Consider the following 23,296-nt stretch of genomic DNA (forward strand, 5'->3'; position numbering starts at 1 on the left):
GTGAAGGACTTCCCAACCACAGCTGTTCTTCTAAGAGAAGCTGCAAGGCTGTGTACTTTTGCTCGAGTGCAACATTTTTCAGCCTCAGCGATTTTAAAATATGTGGACTTCAACTTCCAGAAGTTCCTAGCCAGTGTGCCGAAGGTTGAAAATTCTGTTATGGAGAAGACTGTACAATCTGAGACCAGACTCATTCCCCTAATTCTCTTCAGATTGCAGGGTTTAATGTGACAGAATTAGGGAAATCGACAATGTATGCAAAGTAACCAAGCTAGCTTGGACTGAATGTTTCTAAAAGGTAAAGAATATCCCTTGAGTTAAACTCAACACCTGGTGATCACCTGGATACCTCATGCAATTTTCCTAGTAGCAATGCAAAAATAATTCACAATGGCATTCTTTTGTGAGTGTACACTCAATTTCTCAATTTAGCCCACAGCTCTGAGAATTCCTGGAAGTCTGTCGTCCAAGGATTAATTAGACTGTTTATTTTTTTTCCTGATCACTCAAGCTAGAGCAATTTGTAATCATTTCAGCTGGACTTAATTACTTGGCATTAATTAATGTTAAATGGAATAATTAACAGAGTATAATATTTAGCTTTTGTACTGGCGTGATTCTATTTCTGGAGCATGCCCTTTGGCATGTCAGTTATAGATCAGCATGGACCTTGACTTGCCCGGATCTTCCCCTTGACAAAAACAAATGTTAGGATTAATAATATTGTATTCATATGTTGTTCTTGCTCCAAATGAAATTGTATACTATGATTTCAGTAAGCCAAAGTGGCTGGTTCTGCTTGCATTCCCATATAATTTAACTATAACTTTTGGGAGGCTTTCTGGATTCATATGGTACACTGAATCAAAAAACAGCCATATGGGTTTAGTTCACACAGATCCCTAAGCCATTGTTTCTCAATCTTGGCAACTTTAAGATGTGTGGACTTTAAATCCCTGAATTCTCCAGCCACCTGGGAATTGAAGTCCACGTATCTTAAAGCTACCAAGTTTAAGAAACGCTTCCCTGAGCTATGCTGTGGTTGGTTAAATTGTGATTCAATGAGTATTACAAGCTTCAATTTGCATCAGCCTTTGGTCAGATAATATCAGACAAGTGAGATTTAAAGCAGAATAGCAAGGATAAATGACACTTGGGTTTGTAACAAGCCATTACAACTTCAAATTGATAATATACATATTGCACAAATGATTTTATTGTGTAATTACCCAGTGGTCAGTTTGGGTTGGTAGACTCAGATCTAACACATTTTTGCTAAGAAATTGCCACCTGCCAATCAGTGATTAAGAGTGTCATGCGGTTTTCACACAACCCTACTAAGTCATCCTTTGCTAAAAAAAATAAACCTTGGTTTACAGATCACAAACATGGTACTAATTTACAGCAAGCAATCCCATTTTGGCTCGGCATCATGCTTACTCAATGTATATGTCAAAACAATAATGTAGGTTAAGGGCACAACTCAGGGACTATTTGACCCAATGTGATATAATTTCCATCTCTTCCCTCTGTCCTCCTCTCCCTCTTATTTTATTTTAATATAGCTTGTGAAGCAACTTCACTTATACTGTCTCAACACATTTCTTCAGTCCCGGACGCTGAGTGTCGAATTCCCAGAGATGATGTCAGAAGTGATAGCTGCCCAGCTTCCAAAGATATTGGCAGGAATGGTGAAACCGCTTCTCTTTCACAAAAAGTGACTTGCTTCTCCATCTGTCTGTCCACAATCCCACCCCACCCCACCCCTATGTCTGTGCTCTCTCTCTCTCTCTTTTGTCATTTGTAGAGATATCATACAGAAATTGTGTATTTTATAAAAATTGTTGGAGATTTTTTGGGATGGATGAGATTTAGCAGTGTTGAGATATCCCCAATTCTGTGTCATTTTGTATGCCTACATTTTATGGATGAGACCTGGATTCGGTCATACTTAGAAGCGACACACTGAATCAGAGAGAGGTCAAACATGGATTGGTAATTTACACAGATTTCATGGACCTCTTTGGTGTCTGGCCAAATCTAGAGCCAGTCCACTTTGCTGCAAACCTTTACTTGCTAAGCCTGTTTTACACATTATGAACTTTTTTTTATTCCTTTGCAAGTATTTTTCGCCCAAGGAATGACCAATACTTGTCATAAGAAGCATTTTATAATAGGCCTGATTAAATTTCTGCTCAGATATCCATTTGAGATAAGTTTTTTTTAAAGAACAGGAAGTCACCTTGTACATTTTCCCTTCATATTATTCATTTTTAAATTGCTATAATGGAGTAAAACTTCAGCTTTTATTACGTTTCTGTCTGTGTGTGGTTATATGTGTATATGTATATAAATATGCCAGAACATGGTAAAATTAAAATAGAAATCATCTTCTAAGCTCGGAATATATTCCGTTTACTTTTTCAATTTGTCTTACTTTTCATCTCCTGAGAAAAGGACATTTGCAAAATGGGATTCTTGTAACTATTGTATTTACAATGTGAGCAAATTATATTTATTGCTTGGAATCAATGATCACACCATAGGTTGGCATAGGCAAAGTGAATTTCTGACTTGGTTCTTCATTTCAGATCTCCAAAACAAAGATCACAATGTAGGAATTTTCCTGCCTTAAAAGTATTTTCTCTGAAAGGGCATTGATTTTGTTGGAGCGAACTGACTAACTTCAGACATTACATTAAGCCATAATGTGAGATGTTCAGTTTTATTTTAACCATTTAGTACATTGTTCAACTTAGCCATAGTTTCCACGTTTTAACATGTTTTGTGAAGCCAGCCAATACTGGCTAATTCAACAAACAATCCATAGATTACTGTAACATATGAACTCAGTGACTGATCCCCCTTATTTGTTTTACACTCTGCTTTTCCTCAAGGAGCTGAAGATGGCTTACCCAGGGATCCTCAACATTTTATCTCCATAACAACACCCTGTAGGGCAGGCGTCTGCAACCGTGACAACTTTAAGACTTATGCTATGCTGGCTGAGGAATTCTGGAAGTCCACAAGTCTTAAAGTTGTCAAGGTTGCAGACCTTCTGTAGAGTATAGGCTGAGAAAGTGTCAGATCTAAAGTCACCCAGTGAATTGTCATGATTCAGCTGGACCTGAATTTGGGTCTCTTCATCTCAATCCAACACTTTAACAAGCATGGGTCACAAACTAATGATGGCAATTTCAATCACATGATCTCAATGTCCATTTTGACTTGATACCCTCATGAATGCAGGTGCATATGAAACCATTTCAGACTCAAATCTCATATAGGGGCAGTAAGGCAGGGATCTTCAAACTTGGCCCTTTTATGACTTGTGGACTTCAATTCCCAGAATTCCTCAGCCAGCGTGCCTGGCTGATGAATTCTAGGAGTTGAAGTCCACACATCATAAAAGGGCCAAGTTTGAAGATCTCTGCAGTAAGGTATGTATGTTTAAGATGGGAGTCTTTAATTTCCAGTAGGAAGTGAAAAGTGAGCCTTGTTTGAATAATCACAAGGTACCAGCAAAATGTGATAATATGTCTTTATTCCAGAGGCAGGTGCTTCTCCTCCAACATTCCCTCTAATTAGGGCACAAAGGCCAACTCATACAACTCTTAATCTTTTTTAAGTGTAAAGTCTCTTTACAATGTGATATTGACAGAGTTATTATTTTTAATCAGTGGAACAACCTGCCTCCAGAAGCGGTGAATGCTCCAACACTGAAAGTTTTTAAGAAGAGATTGGACAGCCATTTGTCTGAAATGGTATAGGGTTTCCTGCCTGAGCAGGAGGTTGGACTAGAAGACCTCCAAGGTGCCTTCCAACTCTGTTAACTCTGTTCTGTTCTATTTTTTTATTTTTACATTATGCATGGATTTTATCTTTCCTCCAAGTAATGTCAGTGTATTACATTTATATCTCACTTCGCTACTAGGAGCTGAAGGCAAGATGCTCAGAAATCTGTACAATAGAGCAAAATCTGTCGTATTATAATTTCCATAATCCCAAAATAGCATGGTTGGCCATCTGCCTAAGGATGAGATATATTCTTTGGTTCTTCTGGACCACATCAGATTGAGAAAGGTGGCAATTGAGTATAAGGGACTTAACAAATTTTAATTGGCAGGAATATTTCACAAGATGGGTGCCATTATCAAAAAGGCACTGCTGCAGAGAGTGCACTGCAGTGCTTCACCATATTGAAATAAAGCCTTTGGGATGCAATTTTAATGAAAGTAATTATTCTGGATTATTCCTGCCATCATCTGTTGGGGTGTTAGGGGTTCCTCCCTCATTTTCTATGCCTGCAAGAGCCAAGAAAGGTAAGGAATGAATAATTCTAGGCAACCTGTCCAAGCCTGATTCGGGATGTCACATCTACAGCTCACCCATTAAACTTCTGATTTTGTTATGAAGTGGTGCTTTCCTCTCTGGCAAAGAGCTGGTTTCTTGTTTTTGCTCAAGGGAGACTTTGCAACTGACCTCAGGGCCAAAACCATCCAAGCTTTTCTCAAAACTCTGTGGAAATACTGTCCAAATAAGCCTGATCTGTCAGCCTTATTATATTTGTGTTGAGCTTTTCTGTTTCATGTCATGATGACCTTGTATCAAGTACAGTGTTGTTTCTAATTTAATTCCTCTTTTCCTCTCCTACTCAGGAGGGGAGAGATGGATATTATTTTAAGAGAGTTTAGAACTTATGCCATTACTTTTATCTGAGCATTTAAAAATATTATTATTATTATAATATTTTTTTTATCCTGCCTTTTCAAATATAATCTACGCGATAACCCTATGAAATGCATTGGACTAAGAGAGAGTGACTAGCCCAAAGTCACCCAACCAGGTTTCATGCTTAAGAGAAGACTAGAACTCACACTGTCCTGGTTCTAGATTAGTACCTTTACCACTACAACAAACTAACTCTTGTTTACTTGAAGCTCTTCTTGGGGTGTTTTGCACTTTGAGTAGCTTGAAAGAACTGGAAACCACTTGGTTATTAAAAAGAAGCATTTCAGAGGACAGAAATTCCCCAAGATTGAAACCTCCGGTGGTGACAGGCTGCATCGCATGGCACTTTTGTTAGCCGCCCATCTTGGAGCGCGTCAAAGCCTGAAGAGACAGCGTTCGTCAGCTGTCTCTCGGCTCGGAACCCCGTCCCTCGGGCGAAGAGGGGGGGGTGAGTTAGTCCGGATAGGGCTTGAGCTTCCTCTCACCCCGGTTTTGCTTTAATCGGGGATGAGACATGCTAGCTCGCCCGGAGTCCGGACGTTCTCCGCGCCCCACGATGCCTTCGCTCCTACTCACTTGGAGCAAAGCCAGATGCAGCTCCCACCTCTGCTATTGAAAGGTATTTGGACTTAAACTATAAGCAGACGGAACTAAACAGGAGGTTTGGAGTTACAGTGGGCTGTTTGTGACTTTGACTCTGAAAATATACTAACATCTTTTTTTCTGTGGAGATTTAAAGTGAGAGAAAATGGCTGCGGAACTGCCGTTTCTCTGGAATACTTTCGTTTTTTACTTTCACTCTTTTTTGGTTACAAACTGGATAGAGATACATTGTTGCTTCTCCGGCTCTGGAAAGTTTTAGCTGCAATGAATTTGTGATGCCTACTGCTTGGTGATATTAATTCTATTACTTTTTTGGATTATTGAAGTGATATTTAAAGAAGTTTGGAGAATGGTTTTAAAATGGCTGCGGAACTGAGGAAAAAAAAGTGAGAAAGAAATTTTTATTTTTTGGTTGCTGAGTAGAATCTACTGAAAATGCTTTTATCTTCAATTACAAATGACTTACAGAATGTTCTGATGCAAGCAGTTAAGCAACATGGTATGGAAGTTAAAGATCTTTGGATTAAGAGATTGGAAGAATCATATGAAACTGTGGCATCTGCTCTCCAGAGGTTTATAGTTCCAGATTGCACAGAGCAACGGGCGGATAAATTATGTGAAGAGGTTGAAGAAGATGTTATGGAAATACCCCAAAATGATATGTTATATTGTGGAGATGTGGAAAATGATAAGTTTGAAAAGCTGGGAAAGGAAGCTGTAACAGATTTGGTTATGGTTCTGGTGTACCTCCCTGTTGAAATTTTGAGAAAAAAAAGCTTATATAGAATTAATTTACGGGTTGTGCATCAGAGAAAACCAGCTGAAGATGTTGCTGTTCGGGTCTTTGGAAGAAGCTTACAGGCTTACTTCTTGCAAAAATTTCGGACACGTTATAAAATGTAAAAGAAGACTTATTGATTTTGAAGGTTGATTTTGTATCAGTGATGTGAAAAAGAATGGAAAACTGGGGGGGAGATGCAAAATGGAGAGCTGGAATAGATTAATAAGGAATGTTTTTGAAGCTTATATTTTTAAAATTTTGGATTAATACTATGGTTTGAATTTGTTATAAGACATTAGATGATTAATGATATATAATTATATTATTTTAAAGGATTTAAATTTTGTATTTAATGGGACTATGATTAAAAGAGAAATGGTAAAGTTTAATTTTTAGATATTTGGATTTGGGGAAGATGGATAATTATATTTTGAGTTTTGGTGTTAAAATATAGTATAATTTTTGTTTTTTTATTATTTGAGTTAAAGTTTTTTTTATAATTGATTGCTTTATGAGGTGTGTTTAACCCTGTAATTAGTTCTGGGAAGTCGGGGAGGGGATGGGATTAAGGGGGAATCATAAATTGATGTATTTAATTGTTATAGGTTTATAATGGAATTGTATTAATAAGAGGATATGCTCGGCTAGTACCCCAATCTGTACTCGATGAGGTGGTTAAGAAGGCGGAGGGGATGTAGGGAGGTGGCAAGAAGGAAGAGGAGAGGTTGTGGGTTTAGGGGGAGGAAGGAGAGGCAAGTGGATGAGGAGGGAGACAGGGCGGGGACTGCCGAGTGTATCCGAAAATGTTTTGAGTAAGATTATCTTTATTTCTTGCTGGTGTATGTAGATGCATCATTTGTATTTGTTGTTTAATTAAAAATAATAAAAATTTTATGGAAAAAAAAAATCCCCAAGATTGAAACCAGAATCCTATAGGGTTGTTCAAAAGGAGATACGGAAAGCATTGCAGTTATGTAGAATTGAATGAAGACAGGAATTGAAACAGATTCTTGTAATTTAACACTGAAATTTCATTAGTTTGTTAAAAAGAGGTGAAAAAGAGACAATAGACTCCTTTAAAGAAGAGGATAATGTAAATTACAACAATCATAATAATTCTTTTAACAAGCTGTCTTTTTTTAAATATTTAAATAAAATATTTAAATATTTTAAATATTTAAATTGGCTTTTGCAGTTGCCACTAATGTATACCTTTTCACTGGCATCAGACAATGCCATGCTGGCTGGCATTGCACTCCTAGCTCTTCAACAGAGGTGAGGAATATGGAACTTAATATGCTATCTCAGGAGCTTGCAAAATACAGAATTCAGAATTCCCTAGGCAAATATGCCAGCAGGGGCATGTTTTAGTTAATGACAGACCTTCCAAACAGGAGGAGTAATGCAAGAAATATTTCAGTATTTTTGCATTTATTTTTCTTTACGCTTTGTTGTTGATGGCAGTCGCCTAGTATTTTCTCTGCAAGTTGCCAATGAGCCATGCCTGTGGAATCCACCACATACAAAGAGTTAAGCTTACAAAATATTCCTCAGTTTGGAAAGAGTTCATAAGATAAGAAGTTATTTTATTACCCTTCAATCTGAGAAGTGTTACAGAGGCTGTTTCCAGGATTTATTGTAGGCTAAACAATATTTATGATGAACAAATATGACCTCATATAATAACATTCCAGTTGTGGTTTAAGTTGGTTTAATTGAATTGCATAATGATCACTGTTTCAGCCCTTGAAGTTCTTGGCTTTCTATAGGTTCTACAATGCAATGATCTTTGGCTGATTGCATGATAGTTTAATGTTACATACCCAGGCTGCTATGAATTCCCAAGCAATAATTGCTAAATTGCTTGAACCCAACCATTGTAAGTGTGGCATACTTCATGAAATATCCTCAGATTATTTACATATTACTCAACCTTTTTTTGGATATGCAAGCAAGAGATATTGTCTTTAAGTGAATCTAAACTCATTTCATTGCTTTGCAAGGGCAAGAGAAACTGAACTGGCATTTGCACAGGGAGAAGCTGACATGCTAACTGACTTAAAGGCTTTGCGGTGACTGATGTGAAGCAACTGCTTCATTAAGGTGCAAATCACCCACACAGCTGCAGCCTTTGAAACAAGTGGCATGGCCATCAATCACCAACTCATTCGCTGGCCTCTAAGCTATATGAACTTTCCTTTGATTCTGTCAGCAGGTTAAGAAAAAAAAAATCTCGCCATCCTTGATATCAGCAAGGCAGTAAGTGGAAATTGAACTGATGCAGTTGAATTAAAAATAGTACAAGCTTATACCCATCCTGTGATTTATGGTATTAATACAGGTAGCCCTCGACTTACAACAGTTCATTTAGAGACTGTTCGAAGTTACAACAGCACTGAAAAAAGTGACTTATGACCATTTTTCACACTTACAACCATTGCAACTTTCCCATGATCATGTGATCAACACTCAGACACTTGATAACTGACTTGGCAACAATATTTATGATGGTTGTAGAGTCCTGGGGTCACGTGATCACCTTTTGCAACCTTGCAACAAAGTCAATGGGAGAATCCAAATTCACTTTACAACCGCGTTACTAATTTAAGAACTGTAGTGATTCACTTAACAAAAGTGGCAAGAAAAGTCATGAAATGGGGCAAAACTCACTTAACAAATTTCTCAGCAACATAAATTCTGGATTAAATTGTGGTCGCAAGTCGAGGATTATCTGTAGTAAATTAAGCTCACTAATCCAACTATTAAACATGTTGGACAGCAAGAAAACTGTAGCATCGTTCTAACGTTTCTGCCATGCACTTTGGAGAAATGCAATCATAATTTTTGGTATTAGGAAGGGAAGTCCCTTGTAGAATTATTCTGTACCGAACATTATAATTTTATGATTGGATTTTTTTGTTTTCATTTATTGTAAACCACATTGGGAGCAGAAAGTGTTTTTCTTAAATTAAATTACAAAAGTATTAATATGATGACCATCTTAATTTTCACAAGAATCATTGTGAATATGATGCCGAAATAATTATAGATAGCATTGGGATAGTACTGGAATGCAAGATTATTAGAAATTGAATTTGAGTCAGTCATGTATTATGGCTACAAAAAGACAAACAAAATTATAGGCTGCATCAACAGAAGGACTACAGGTAGTCCTCACCAATTGGAATTGGAACTGGCAACGCCATTGTTATAAGTGACATGATTGTTAAGTGAACATAACTCACACATAACTCTGCTCTTCAACATCTTCATCAACTCATCAAATTTGCAGATGACACCAAGCTGGCAGGAATAGCCAACACTCCAGAAGACAGGCTTAAGATACAGGAGAACCTGGACAGACTTGAATACTGGGTGTTATCTAACAAAATGAAATTCAATGGTGAAAAAAGTAAGGTTCTACATTTAGGCAAGAAAAAACAAATGTACAGGTATAGTATAGGGGGTACCTTGGTCAGTAGCAGTAACTGTGAGAGGGATCTCAGAATCCTAATGGACAATCACTTAAATATGAGCCAGCAGTGTGCTGCAGCTGCCAAAAAAGCCAACACAGTGCTGGGCTGCATTAACAGAGGGATAGAATCAAGATCACGTGAAGTATTAATACCACATTACAATGCCTTGGTAAGGCCACACTTGGAATACTGCATCCAGTTTTGGTCACCGCGATGTAAAAAAGAAGTTGAGACTCTAGAAAGAGTACAGAGAAGAGCAACAAAGATGATTAGGGGACTGGAAGCTAAAGCATATAAGGAACGGCTGCTGGAATTGGGTATGTCTAGTTTAACGAAGAGAAGGATGAGGGGGGACATGATAGCAGTGTTCCAATATCTCAGGGGCTACCACAAAGAAGAGGGAGTCAAGCTATTCTCCAAAGCGCCTGAAGGCAGGACAAGAAGCAACAGATGGAAACTAATCAAGGAGAGAAGCAACCCAGAACTAAGGAGAAACTTCCTGACAGTTAGAACAATTAACCAGTGGAACAACCTGCCTCCAGAAGCGGTGAATGCTCCAACACTGGAGGTTTTTAAGAAGAGACTGGACAGCCATTTGTCCAAAATAGTATAGGGTTTCCTGCCTGACCTCCAAGGTCCCTTCCAACTTTATGATGATGATGATGATGATGATGATGATGATGAGGAGGAGGAGGAGGAGGAGGAGGATGATATATGCTGGTAGTTCTGGCTGCAATTAAGTGAATCTCTGCAAGCGTGATGCAACATGACCACAACTTGTGATTTCCTGCTGGCTACCCCATTGACTTCGCTTGCAAGAAACTTGCTTGCAAATGGTGATCACTTGTCTGCAAGAAGCTGTGTTGGCAACAGTTATGAGGGTCAGGCATAAGTCTAGTTTTTCAGAGCTATTATAACTTTGAGGAATTGCTGAATGAGTCATCAGTAAGTGAGGACTACCTGCTCATTTCCCAAATCAAAGTATGACATTGTTCAAGGCATTCTACGTCAGTCAGATTCCATCACAACTATTATTCTCAGTTCTGGACTCTACATTTTAAGAAAGAAGTAATTTATAGAAAGGCAACCAGAATGATTAGGGAAGTACAATCTAAACCTCATTTAAAGATCTTGAAGGAACTGGTAAAGTTCAGACTTGAAGAGGAAAAAAAAAAGATAAGGATATGATAGCACTCTTTAAATATTTGAAAGGATGTCATAAAAGCTGTTCTTAAGATAGAAATTATTCTTTCTCACATAAATACATACACACAAATATACATGCTTATGTATGTGGTATATTCTGATTGAGTATTAATAATACCGTGTTTCCCCGAAAATAAGTTTCAACCAGAAAATAAAGCCTAGCATGATCTTTCAGGACGCTTGTAATATAAGCCCCACCCCCAAAATAAGCCCCAGTTAAGATTGTCAGACAGATGGACACATTTAGTACCGTATTTCCCCGAATATAAGAAAGACCTAACCAAAAAATAAGCCCTGATGCCTCTTTTGGAGCAAAAATTAATATAAGACCCGGTCTTATTTTGGGGGAAACACAGTAGTAAGGGTAGTCTGATGGTGGAACCAAATACCCATAGAAAAAAAGAAATTGATGTCACCTCATTTGCTTGAGGTGAGGGATAAGATCTGATTGCCTAAATGGCAATTTCTAATTCTGTCATTTTAGGAACAGATGATCTTGGGCTTGGAGGTTTTGCTCATGGTCAATCATGTTCCTGTTTGGATTTCTGCAGTGCATTCTACATGGGGCTCCCCTGAAAACCACATACAACTGGTCCAGAATGCAGTGTCTAGGTTTGTCCGCATTACACCCCTGCTGGGCAGACTACATAGATTCCTAGTTTCCTTCCAGGTGCAATTCAAGATGCTGGTTATTCCTTTAAAAGCCCTATATGGCACAGGACTAGATTATTTATAGGGTTGCCTCTTTCTGAGAACATCCACCAAGACCATCAGATTGGACCGAGTAGGCACAGTCCAGGTCCTTCTCTTAATGATGCCTTCTGGTGCAACCTAGGAAGTTTGCCGTTTCCATAGCAGACTCTGCCCTATTGAACACCTTTTCCCTTGAGATCTGGGAGGCCCCCTACCCTTTTAATTTTCCAATAAGCACTTACAATCTATCTTTCTCCCCAAGCAGTGGGATAGTGTGAGCTTGGTATAGAGCAATGTGTTGTGGGCTGCGTCAGAAAGTTCAGCTGTGACACTAGTTTTATATATATTTAACTACTTTTATTTCACTGTTTGTATATATTGTTTTTATCCTTGGGCTGTGAACCTTCCAGAGTTTGATTTAAGATGGGTGGCGGTATAATTGTTTGAACAAATGAATGAGTGAATGAATGAATGATCAGAGGTTCATAAATACAGGCAAATACAGCGCTAGAGAACTGAGTATGTTTATCCTTTGGAAGAACCTAGGAGAAGATAACAGTATGAAGGGACGTTTCAAATATCTGGAGAATCACTACACAGAAAAAGGACCTTGACTTTTTTGTTTTGTCTTGTTGTCTTTATCATAAAGACCAAACAACTGGTAAGCTACTGAAAGGCAGATTATGGCTCAATGAATAGGAAAGTGTATCCTTATTGTAAAGGCAGTTCAACACTTGAATCACCACAAAAAGAGGTAGGCTCCCATTCCTAGGTCTTTTTAACATTTGTCATGGATGCTTTGGATTTGGACATTCATCAGAAGATGATCTAAGATTTCCCCATGGATTTTACAAATTTTGTAAGGCAGTTTAGTGTGAGTGACTATGTCTGCAAAGATCTTCCTGAACAAGTTAATCCTGAACTACTATACTAAGCTGGCTTATGGTATACAGGCATCCATCCATTCACCTATCCACCCACCCACCCACCCTCCCTTCCTCCTTCCTTCCTTCCATCCATCCATGCATCCATCCACCCACACCACAGTAAAAAAATTCAGCAAGTTTTTTTAGCAACTTGGATGCTATTTTATAGGAAAGAGTATGGTGCAGTATCAGCTTTGTATTATACCAGTTAGTTCCTCATTATATTCTCTATCAGGTAGCCTCTTTCAAAAGCCTAGTTCTTTAATGGAAGTTTTTGTATCAAAAAGATCAATTCACTTGGAAATTACTCCATCTTCTCATTATAGCTTTGCTTCCACTTATGAGGTAGCACAAACGCCTGGAAAAATACAGAAATGTAGTTCTCCAACCGCTGTTCACAATTCAGTATGTCATATACTGTATAACAAAAGAGGAAATTCTGAATATCGCTCTATCTTTCCTGTCTTCTATACTAGAATGAAAAAAAAAACCCAACTCCATCTGTGGCTTGTAGGGATTCTCAAAACTTGCATTATGGTAAACCACCCCCCCCTAAAATGATAGTGTAAATGAATTTGTACAGGAAAGAAATGTGCTACTTTTAATCATGAAATGTTAGTCTAGCTATGGAATAAAGCAATGTGGATCCTTAACAATTCTGTAAAATAAAATGGCTTTATTGGAAATGATCCAGTTTTTGAAGCCACTCTTAATTTAAAATCATTTCATTTGAAATAAGCAAGACAACTGCTTCCCTCAATTTTAAAATCATATTTTAATAAGAAGCTTGCTTGCTTACTTCTGTATTAATTCCTGGAATCTAGGCTTCAATTTGAAAATGAGTTATCTTGTTCACTAAAGTCAGAGAGAAAAATGCTACTGGATTTGCAAATGATGATCAGGCACCTTGAGAATCATTATTTCCTTCAAAGGTGAGCATCATAATCCTTTAAAAGTTTTTTTAAAAAATAATAATCAGCGGGGCTTTGTTGTGAAGTGTGGATCAACCACTTATACTGATATTTCATAATATAAATTTTACATAGCATATTAATTTAATTTAGAAGTTGGACTTGTTCTTTCAACTATCCACATTGTTATTGAGGTAACTTGCCTGTCTGTGAAAGAGGCTGAATTTAAAGCTGTAAGCCACCCAGAGTCATTGGATACAAGATGAGTGGCAAATACATTTTCTAAACAAATAAACAAAAAATAAATAAAACAAAGCAATTGTTTTCCAATTCAGATACAGTTGAATATTATGAGCGGCTTCCCTTGATAATAGCTACCAAAAGATCTACAATAAAAATTGAGGTAGGGAGGGAAAAAAAGAAGCCAATCTATTTTTAAAAAAAGCAAATAGCCTTATATGTAGTGTTGAAATATTTGTTGCAGTTTTTAAACGAATATTAATAATCCTTTTTGGTTCTCTTTGCTTCTTAATGCTCAACAGTTCTTGGAGTTCAGCACTGTGGACTTGCCACATTAATCTTTCTGTCCCCTCACATTAATTTGGATATCTGCAATCTAGATATACTTCCCTCATCCATTCCACTTACCTTAATCGTGTGCATTTTTTTTTGCCAAAGGAAATTTTTCTCCTCCATCTCCCCTGCCTAAACTAATTTATTATTCACATCCACAAGAGGGGATAGACACATAAACTGTCTTTTATTGTGCAAGATGTATGCTTGGATCATACTTACTATGTCCATTCCTCTTTCTCATGAAAAAGGAATTCCCTGCAGAAGTTTTCCATCCTGACCAAATGTAGCAGTGTAAAATACTCTTATAACTGGAATTATATTTTAAATAGCTCAAACTATGGCTCTATCAGCCAGTCCTTATTACAGTATATCAAAACTCTTTCAATGTATCCGCCATTTTGGCTCTGCTCCCTGCTTGACATACTTGAGCTACTGATAATCTCTAAGGGGGAAAAATAATATCTAAAGTTTGTACTTATTTGGAATTTTCTTCTTGAAAAACATTCCAATGCAAACTCTTCAGACTAAAGAGGATTTTTTTTTTCTTTGAGAAAAGAAAAGGAGGCCATGAGAAGAGCCAGATGAGGAGTGAGAAAATATGATTTGCAATGACAGAAAGATAGGGAAGATAGCAGACTTCTTAGTAGACAGTATCTTGGCCAATTTGAACAGAAAGAAGCAATCAGAAGGATAAATTTTACGAAAAAATGCAAAGTCCTACATGGGAGTAAAAAAAAAAAGAGAAAGACAAGGATATAGGATGGGGGGGGGCAATACTGGACAGCAGTATAAGCAAAAAGGAGCTGAGTATTTTGTTGAACTCAAACTGAACAAGAGCCAATTGTGTGTGGTGCAGCTGCAAGGAAATGCAAATACAGTCTTAGGCTGCATCGAAGAAGAAAAAAGTATCTTTCTCCTCTTTTCTGCACTTAGAATATTACAAGCAATTTTAGGCCCCACATTTTAGGGAAGACACGGAGAACTACAACTAAGATGAAACAGGCTGGAAAAAGAAATGTAGGAACAAAGTTAGAGATATTACTTACAAATATTTAGGCACTCCTGGTCAATCTGTACAATTAAACCTTAAATTGAACTTTTAAATGAACAAAAGCTGACACAGCAAAGTTAAACATGCACCATTCTGCAAGCCTAAATGAATACTTACTATGTACACATAGCTGTTTGATTCAAAATAATAAAATAGCAAATATGGCAGGTTCAGAAGTTTGGTTACATTTCCACTTGATTCTTTGTTTTTTTTCTTCTTCTTTGTTATTGCATCATTCCTAATAAGATGCCAAAATGTTGGGCCTACAATTAAAAAATTCATAAGGTGACAAATACTCTAAGGTCCCTAACAATTTCAGGTTATGATTGCTGTTCTGTCTTCTTTCAACTGCCATGAGCACCTCTAAGTGGCAAGGTTAACATTTGAAAACGTGTAAATCGTTCTTACAAAACAGAGGAATGTCAATCTGAAAACAAACCACTTTTCAATCTAAAGGTTTCCAGCTAGCAGTTTCAAGTGGGAGAAACATTTTAAAAAGGAAGTCACATGGAACTGTTGAAGTCAAGGCAAGATCTGAAGACTAAGAAATTTTTTTGTTTGAATTGCTTCAAAAGCTGATCAGAGCTGCAAAACAGTTCACTGCAAACAGCTTACTGAAAAATTCAGCTGATCTTGAAGTGCAATGTTGCTTACACAGATCCACATAGGAGGTTGTCACAGAAAACTCTTTTCTCCAGCCTCATCACTAAAGTCCCTGTTTAAAATATGCAAAAGAAAACCCTGATAAACCTATTATATTTTGGAACAAACTGCTTTGAACTAATCAAACAACCATGCAAGATAAATTTGGAGAAAAAAAGCATGAAGCATCAGAAGAACACTTGCTAATGGTTAAGGAAGGTATGTGTAGGCTTGTATATCAACCAGTGACCCAGGAAATACTGTGCAAGTACAAGGAAGAATGAATTCAACTGATATCACCATATCCAATAAGCTGATATCAGTGAAGAAAATAAAACTGAAGAGAGGTTGGCTATTTTAGCAAATAATAATACAAAACACACTTCCAAATCAACCATAGAACACTGTCCTAACTTGCATCCACAACATTCACTGTGTATATTGTACATCAAGAGTAAGTATGTATTCAAATGTACCAAAAAGGACATCTTTAATCTTGCACTGTTTCAAGAGACTGAGTTGGTCTTTGTTCACTTAAGAATTTCATGGGAGTATACAGTCTGACCAAGGGTAATTAAACTGGTGCTTGTAACTGTCTGTTTAGCCCAGAAAAGAGAAGTCTGAGGACAAATGAGATGTCTTCAGAGATCAAAAAGGCTGTCATGCAGAAGAGATGGCAGAATTGTTCAAAGTTGTTCCAGAAGAAAGGACGAGAAAGAACTTGCTTAAAGAAGTGTATTTTTCCTGGTCATCGGGAAAAAATATTCCTAGCTGTAAGAACGATTTCACAAGGAAACCACACTGCTTTGGGAGGTAGAATCTACTTCATTGGAGATGCTTATATGATGTAGTGCAGTGTTTCTCAACTTTGACAACTTTAAGATGGGTAGGCTTCAATTCCCAGAATTCCCTAGCCACCCATGTTGGCTGGGGAATTCTGGGAATTGAAGTTCACCTATCTTTTTTTTTTTTTTATAATTTTTATTATTTAAACCGACAAACAAAACAAAACATAATACACATATATACACAATATATATTTTAACATCAACTTCGTAACAGTAATCTTCTATTATTTACATTTTCCCCCTTATTCTTCTTTAGAGTATTTATCCTTATTGCCCCATTATTTCTTATTTGCATTTTTCTTCTTTCATACATTATTATATACACATTTTCCACGTTTAACCTTTCCACATTTATTCTCTCTTATTTCTACTCTCTAGCCAGTCATACCACTTGCTCGAAGTTCACCTATCTTAAAGTTGCCAAGGTTGAGAATGAATCCCTGTATGGGGCAGGAAGTTAGATTAGATTCTTTGCAAGGTCTCTTCCTACATTCTGTATTTCTATGAGATGTTGTACTACAAATATTTCTATATTTTTCTCCCCCCCCCCATTCTTTTATAAAGAGAAATCAAATAAATTTCCAATAACAGCATAGGAAATATACAGTACATAACTGATATTCCTCTTAGTTATGCTGGTGGATTTTTCTCAGCCACCAAACTTCTTTCAAAGAGAACCAAAAAATCTTTCTGTATAGACAGTGAAGGTCAGTAAAGGCTCCTATGAATTCCTTGCTGTTTATACTAAAAGTACACCATGATCTTTGGCAAGCAGACTCCTGCTAAGTTAGTTATGCATCCTTACAAACAGTAAGGACAATGGAAAGGCAGCGCTCTTGACACTGCATTAAAGAATGTAAAGCAATATTTCAGTTAAAAGACAATTGAACTGCCAGTTAAGTACCTGAATGCAAATTTTGAAGCCCCCCAAGAAGATGGGAACTTTTACATGATTCAAGAAACTTCCTGCAAAGTCCTAAGGACTATTTATTAATTCAACCCTAAAGACCAGTTTGATTTTCTTTAATGCAGGGCTTTCTCCAAACTTAGCAAATTTAAGACTTGTAAACTTCAACTTCCAGAATTCCCCAGCCAGCCGTGCTGGTTCTGTGTTACACCTTTATTGAAACAGTGTTTAGCAGCAGAAAGGCTTCAGCTTATATGCTTCATTCTCAAGCAGGCAAGTATTGCAATTTGATGTGAGAACAATGCTCAAGCATCCAAACTCAATTGTGAAGAACATCTCCAGTTAGTCTTCTGCATATCATAGAATAGACTCCTCATCAACCCTGCCCATGTAGCAAAAATGGGAAGGACACAGGATGGGGAAGACAACTTTAGGTCCAGGTAGCAGATAACAAAGTTGCTGATCTAAATAATGGAGGGTTAAGGACTATGTTCTTTGACAAATTGATTTGTTATAGGTCAACACTTTATATTTCTCAACCCAGTACACAAGAAAAAGACTTCTTCTCAATTAATGCTTGAGTAGCACAGAGGATATATTTGGATGAATAATATGAGTGGAATTCTTCTACATAAATTTGTAGAAACTATCGTGTTAAATCTCTAAAAGTAAACAGAAGTTCAGGAGCCTGCTTCCACTTTTTTTTTCAAGGAGAGTATCTCATCACAAATATTCAGCAAAGGAGCTTTCTGACTATCTGATTTACTATTCGAGAGCAGGCATACAATCCTAATGTTGAGCTGCAACCAGTGGCGTAGCGTGGGTTGTCAGCACCCGGGGCAAGGCAAGTAATTTGCGCCCCCCCCTGCAAATTTGCGCCCCCCCCTGCACCCCCCCTCCCTCCACAGTGGGCGGCGACCCGGCGGCTCGGATCGGATTCGCACAGGCAGGGGCAGAGAGCTGCGAGTGCGAGTGCGCCCCCCCAGATGTTGCGCCCGGTGCGGCCAGCCCCCCCTGCACCCCCCATGCTACGCCTCTGGCTGCAACACTCTAATGCAGTGTTTCTCAACCTTGACAATTTTAAGGCATGTGGACTTCAACTCCCAGAATTCCACAGCCAGCAATGCTGGCTGTGGAATTCTGGGAGTTGAAGTCCACATGCCTTAAAATTGTCAAGGTTGAGAAACACTGCTCTAATGCCAATGGTGCCTAGTACTCTGCTGTGTCTTTAAAAAAGAAATCAATATTTCTGCAATGATGTAGTGCAGGTGGACATTTTTCTAGGATTGGTATTTCCCAACCTTACAAAACACACTGAATTGCAGCCAAAATGTACTGCAGTTGTACCTGCCTCAAGAATTTCCTTTGCTAAACAAATTCAGCACTAACATTTCTTAACAAGGCTCAGTTCCAACCTTCTTGGGAGTTTCCTTTAGCAAAATCTTGAGGGCCAAGCATTTTTTAGTGACACATTTCAACAATTCACAAGAAAGTGTAATGGATCCTTATCTCAATCATAAGAAACCGAGGGTGCAGTTAAACAATACATGATTACAAGGAAAAGAACAATAAGTCATTTTAATTCTTTTAAGTTCTTCATTACTACAGACTGTAGAGGCAGCAATCACCAGGAATTTCTGTGCTGATTGATAGTGAATTAATTGGTTAGTTATGTATGTATAGATTGAAGATAAAAAGAAAATGTTAAAAATATTATACAAAACTTTAGGGAAAAATCTGTTAATTATAGGTGGAAATAATATTTGTTAAACCTTATTTGAATCTGTTATATTCTGAACATTTAAAAAACCTGGGAGTCATTTGAAATCTTTATCAGAAAGGTTTCCACCCTCCTCAACTGATCAATTACAATGCTTATAATAAAGTACATAAAGTGCCTAATTTCAGCTATAGCATATAAGCTATTAAATGCTGCAATTTTCAGCACATTATTATGCTTTGTTTACCGTTACCAACAGCACATATTACAATGGAGTTCAGAAAACGGAACTGAAAACTTTGGGTAAAGAAAAGCTAAATCTTGTCATTGTTTAAAATCAAAAGCATACTTATTCCACCGTTACATTACTGCAACCCCCCCCCCCCAAAAAAAAACCCCGGGAATAAATTTCTTCAGGCCTGCAAGAAATGTATTCACTTAAAAGATTTGCATGTGTATACTTATACAAGCACAAATAAAACACATGCAAAACACGCTATTCTACACAAATATGTCTAGCTGAATAAACGTAGTTCATTACCTCTGCAAACCCTTGGCTTTTGCTTTGAAAGTCAACCATTCTATTAATCAGCTTAAGACTGCTATTTTGCTAGGCTATTCCCCCCCCCCCCTAGTAAATGCATAGTTTATTTGTTTAGTTTATCCAGAACAGCACCGCCTTGATCCAGCATTAATGGAATAAGGCTGATTTATGAGGCCTTTGTGTCACTGCCAGTAAGAATGCTCAATGTATCTTAATAAAGAAAGAGAAAGTATTCAGAATTTAATGTCCCTCCATATACAATATTTCATTTTTTCTGCATGCGTTTATTTTTGTACTGCTATACTCCCAAGACTTCTGGCAGTTTTCAGGAGAAATACACATACTCAAATGATATAACACATACCTATAATGAATATTATATCATCATAAGCAAGATGGCACTACAGAGAACAGTGGATAGCATCCCACTGACAAAAAGTAAACATTGAATCCACATGAAATGACCCATTTCAGGCACTCTTATCAATATTGGAAAAGAGGGCACCATAAGGAACTTGGGGGAGGGAAGCTGTCCCAAAGGATTACCAATGTGTTCTCCTCAAATATCATCAACAAAAAGTAGCTGTGTGTGCTGCCTGCATCCTGAGAATGGGGTTTTGCTTATGGGTGTGGCCCAGTTGCTGGCATGCTGTAGCCTGGTACTAGTCCACGGACCTGGTCCACGGACCTCTGCTCTAGAGATGGAAAGAGGATTCTTGCACAGCCTTCAGAGCATCCAGAAATGGTTCAAGAATGGGGTGTGCTTTCATGTGGTTTTCTGAGGCTGCAGAGGCCAAGAACAAAGGCCTCAAGTGACCCAGAATTGCCTCAGGTAGACTGTATGGGCTTGTCAACAGAAAGAGAAACACCGTCTTAAGCTAAGTGGCATGTGGCAGATTCTGGGGATCACAAATAATTGGACTAATTTTTTTTTAAAATAAATATGTAAAGAATAGTTTTTCTTTTGTTCGGGAGATGTGACATGCCAGCAGGTTCAAGTTAGTCATTTCCCCAATTTTTGACATGCCAAGCCCACAATGTTTGCCATCTCTGGTCTAATCATTCCACTTTTATATTCAATAAACTGGTTTGGATGGTGCTTCAAAGTCCTGGAAAAGCTCTTTGACCAAAACAAATTACAAATATGTGCTTGCCATAAAAGGAGTGCTTTCTTGAAACATGTTCATTACAGTAGTCTTTGACTTCATTTAGTGACCGTTACAACGGCACTGAAAAATGTGACTTATGATCATTTTTCATAGTCATGACCTTTGCAGCATCCCCATGATCAAGTGATCAACATTCAGAGGCTTGGCAACTGGTTCATATTTATGACCTTTGCTGTGTCCCAAGATCACGTGATCCTCTTTAGCGACTTTCTGACAAGCAAAGTCAATGGGGAAGTCAGATTCACTTACCAACCAGGTTACTAATTTATCAACTGCAGTGATTCATTTAACTGTGACAAGAAAAGTTGTAAAATGGGGAAAATCTCACTTAACAATTGCCTCACTTAGCGATAGAAATGTTGGGCTCAATTGTGGTTGTAAGTCGAGGACTAACTGTATAATCAAAGTCAAAAAGGCATATATAGATTTCTAAATATCTAACTCACCCTGCTCAACAGCACTCTATATATGCCTACTGTTATAGTAATAAAACATCTGAAACATAACAATACTTTATAAGGATTTCTGTTACTAGCATAGATTTTAAATCATGTAAGATTTTAAAAACAACATTGTTTTGGCTCCAGTCACAGAGAGTCTCGGGTGAGCCAAAATATGGGCTAGAATGGTTGAAATCAACCCATCAAGATTCTGTTTTGTCTCACAACAACAGAAATGTTGGTCTCAATTGTGGTCATAAGTTGAGGACTACCTTTATTGCCTTCTCTATCCTTAGATGTTAATTACACATGAGGCATCAACAAATGAAACTAAGACATTGATTGGATCCAGAACATTTCATGATTAGAGGAGACCAACTGATTCAATTAAATCTTACTGATTTCAATGACTCTGTTCTGAGCATGACTAAATCTAAATCTCAATCCTGTTTTTTTTTGCTTAGTTTTTTTAAGAAAAAAAGAAAGAAAACCCTTCAGCTTGTCGAAGAGATAATTGGGATTGGGGAACTCATTTCTTATATCCCATGCTTCTCTTTTTCTCTCTCTCTTCCAGATACAGAATGATAGGTTTAGTACAGTAATTTGGCAATTTTCTTTTCATCTAGAAATAAATGAGCAATGCATCATTATATTAGAAAAGAAAGGTAGAGATGTCCCTCAACTGAGGTTGAGTTGTAATTACATGAACACAATCAATTTTCTTGGCAACAATATACAAGTGCATATCACATTTTTTTAATGTTTCTTCAATTTCCTAATAGTAGAGTAATTCTCCATGATTTTTCATCCAAGGGTCAATCAAGCCTGAGCTGGTTTAGCCAAAGCTGCTGAGAAGTTCCTCTTAGTAGATGTACAAAAACAATCACAGAGGGTGGGACACATTAAAAATATGTACCTTAAGCACTTGCATTGTTAGACCCTTTACAAACCTTTTCCCTTAAGTTATTGCAAGAACTTTTGATGTTGCATATGCTGAAAAGTGCCCTTAAAATAAGGTATATATGTTACACTATAAAGTAATTCTTTAAATAATTTAGAAAGTCAGGATGATCTGCTCAGCTTTGATCATAAAATATCATAGAAATCTAAGAAACAGAGATGATTGAACAGGACTAAAAATAAAAAGCAGAGGACATCATATTTACCCTAAGCACCAGCACTGTTAATTTGTTGGGGCTTTTAATCTGTAAACATCTGCCATATTAAATGAGAGCTGATTTCTATATGGGAGATGTATTAAACAGAATTAAGTACGAGTACCTGAAATGATTCATTAGGATATACCAAGAATATACCAAAGTATGTCCACATATACCAAGGATATACTATAGTGTGTCCATATAAAGTTGACAATAAAGAACATGAGCTATTGATTTGTAATACTAACACACCTGGGCATAGTCTGTCCACATATGGAATTTTCTTGAATTTCCCTTCCATGATCGATGTAATAATAAGGATATTAACTTGGGTTAATATTAATGCCCTTCTGAATTTAGGATTTATATTATTAGGCTGGTTTGATTTTTCCAAAAAGACCATTTACAAACATGTTTCTAAGAAGGGCAGCGTGGTGGCTTGTGATTAAGATGCTGGCTTGTTGGCTGTAAAGCCGGCAGCCCAGTTCGAGACCGAGCACCACACGATGGGGTGAGCTCCCGTTACCTGCCCCAGCTCCTGCCAACCTAGCAGTCTGAAAGCATGCAAACGGGAATAGATCAATAGGTCCCACAGAAATGTCTTCAGACAGCATTGGCTCAATGGCCTTGAAATGGAGATGAGCACCATCCCTTATAGTTGGCAATGACTAGCAGAGTAAAATCTGCATGGACTCCTTTACTTTTACATCTTAGAAGAGAAACTTCCTTGTTTTTGCCTTCATGAACTTTAGAATATATTGGTGGCTGTTTCACTAAACACTGAATGGATTTCCATTTGTCATTTTCTGCAGCTCGAGGGAAAAACACACAAACTGATTCGAAGGCATAGATTCACATAAACGTGGATCACCTGAATCATCCTGACAAAATAATTTAATCAGTTGTTTTTGT

General features: G+C 37.5%; 1 protein-coding gene across 1 annotated transcript in view; it reads left to right on the forward strand.

Moving 5' to 3' along the window:
- LOC107293574 (progesterone receptor) overlaps nt 1-1,750 on the forward strand; it is a 76,828-nt gene extending 75,078 nt beyond the window's left edge. The window contains exon 8 of the mRNA XM_015822730.1: nt 1,566-1,750. Within this exon, the coding sequence (XP_015678216.1) occupies nt 1,566-1,721 (156 nt within the window). The 3' untranslated portion in view covers nt 1,722-1,750. The remainder of the gene's footprint in view (nt 1-1,565) is intronic.
- The last annotated feature ends 21,546 nt before the right edge of the window (nt 1,751-23,296 follow it).

This window comes from Protobothrops mucrosquamatus, unplaced genomic scaffold (assembly GCF_001527695.2).
Source record: "Protobothrops mucrosquamatus isolate PMUCROS unplaced genomic scaffold, P.Mucros_1.0 scaffold1657, whole genome shotgun sequence".
NCBI classification, from domain to species: domain Eukaryota; kingdom Metazoa; phylum Chordata; class Lepidosauria; order Squamata; family Viperidae; genus Protobothrops; species Protobothrops mucrosquamatus.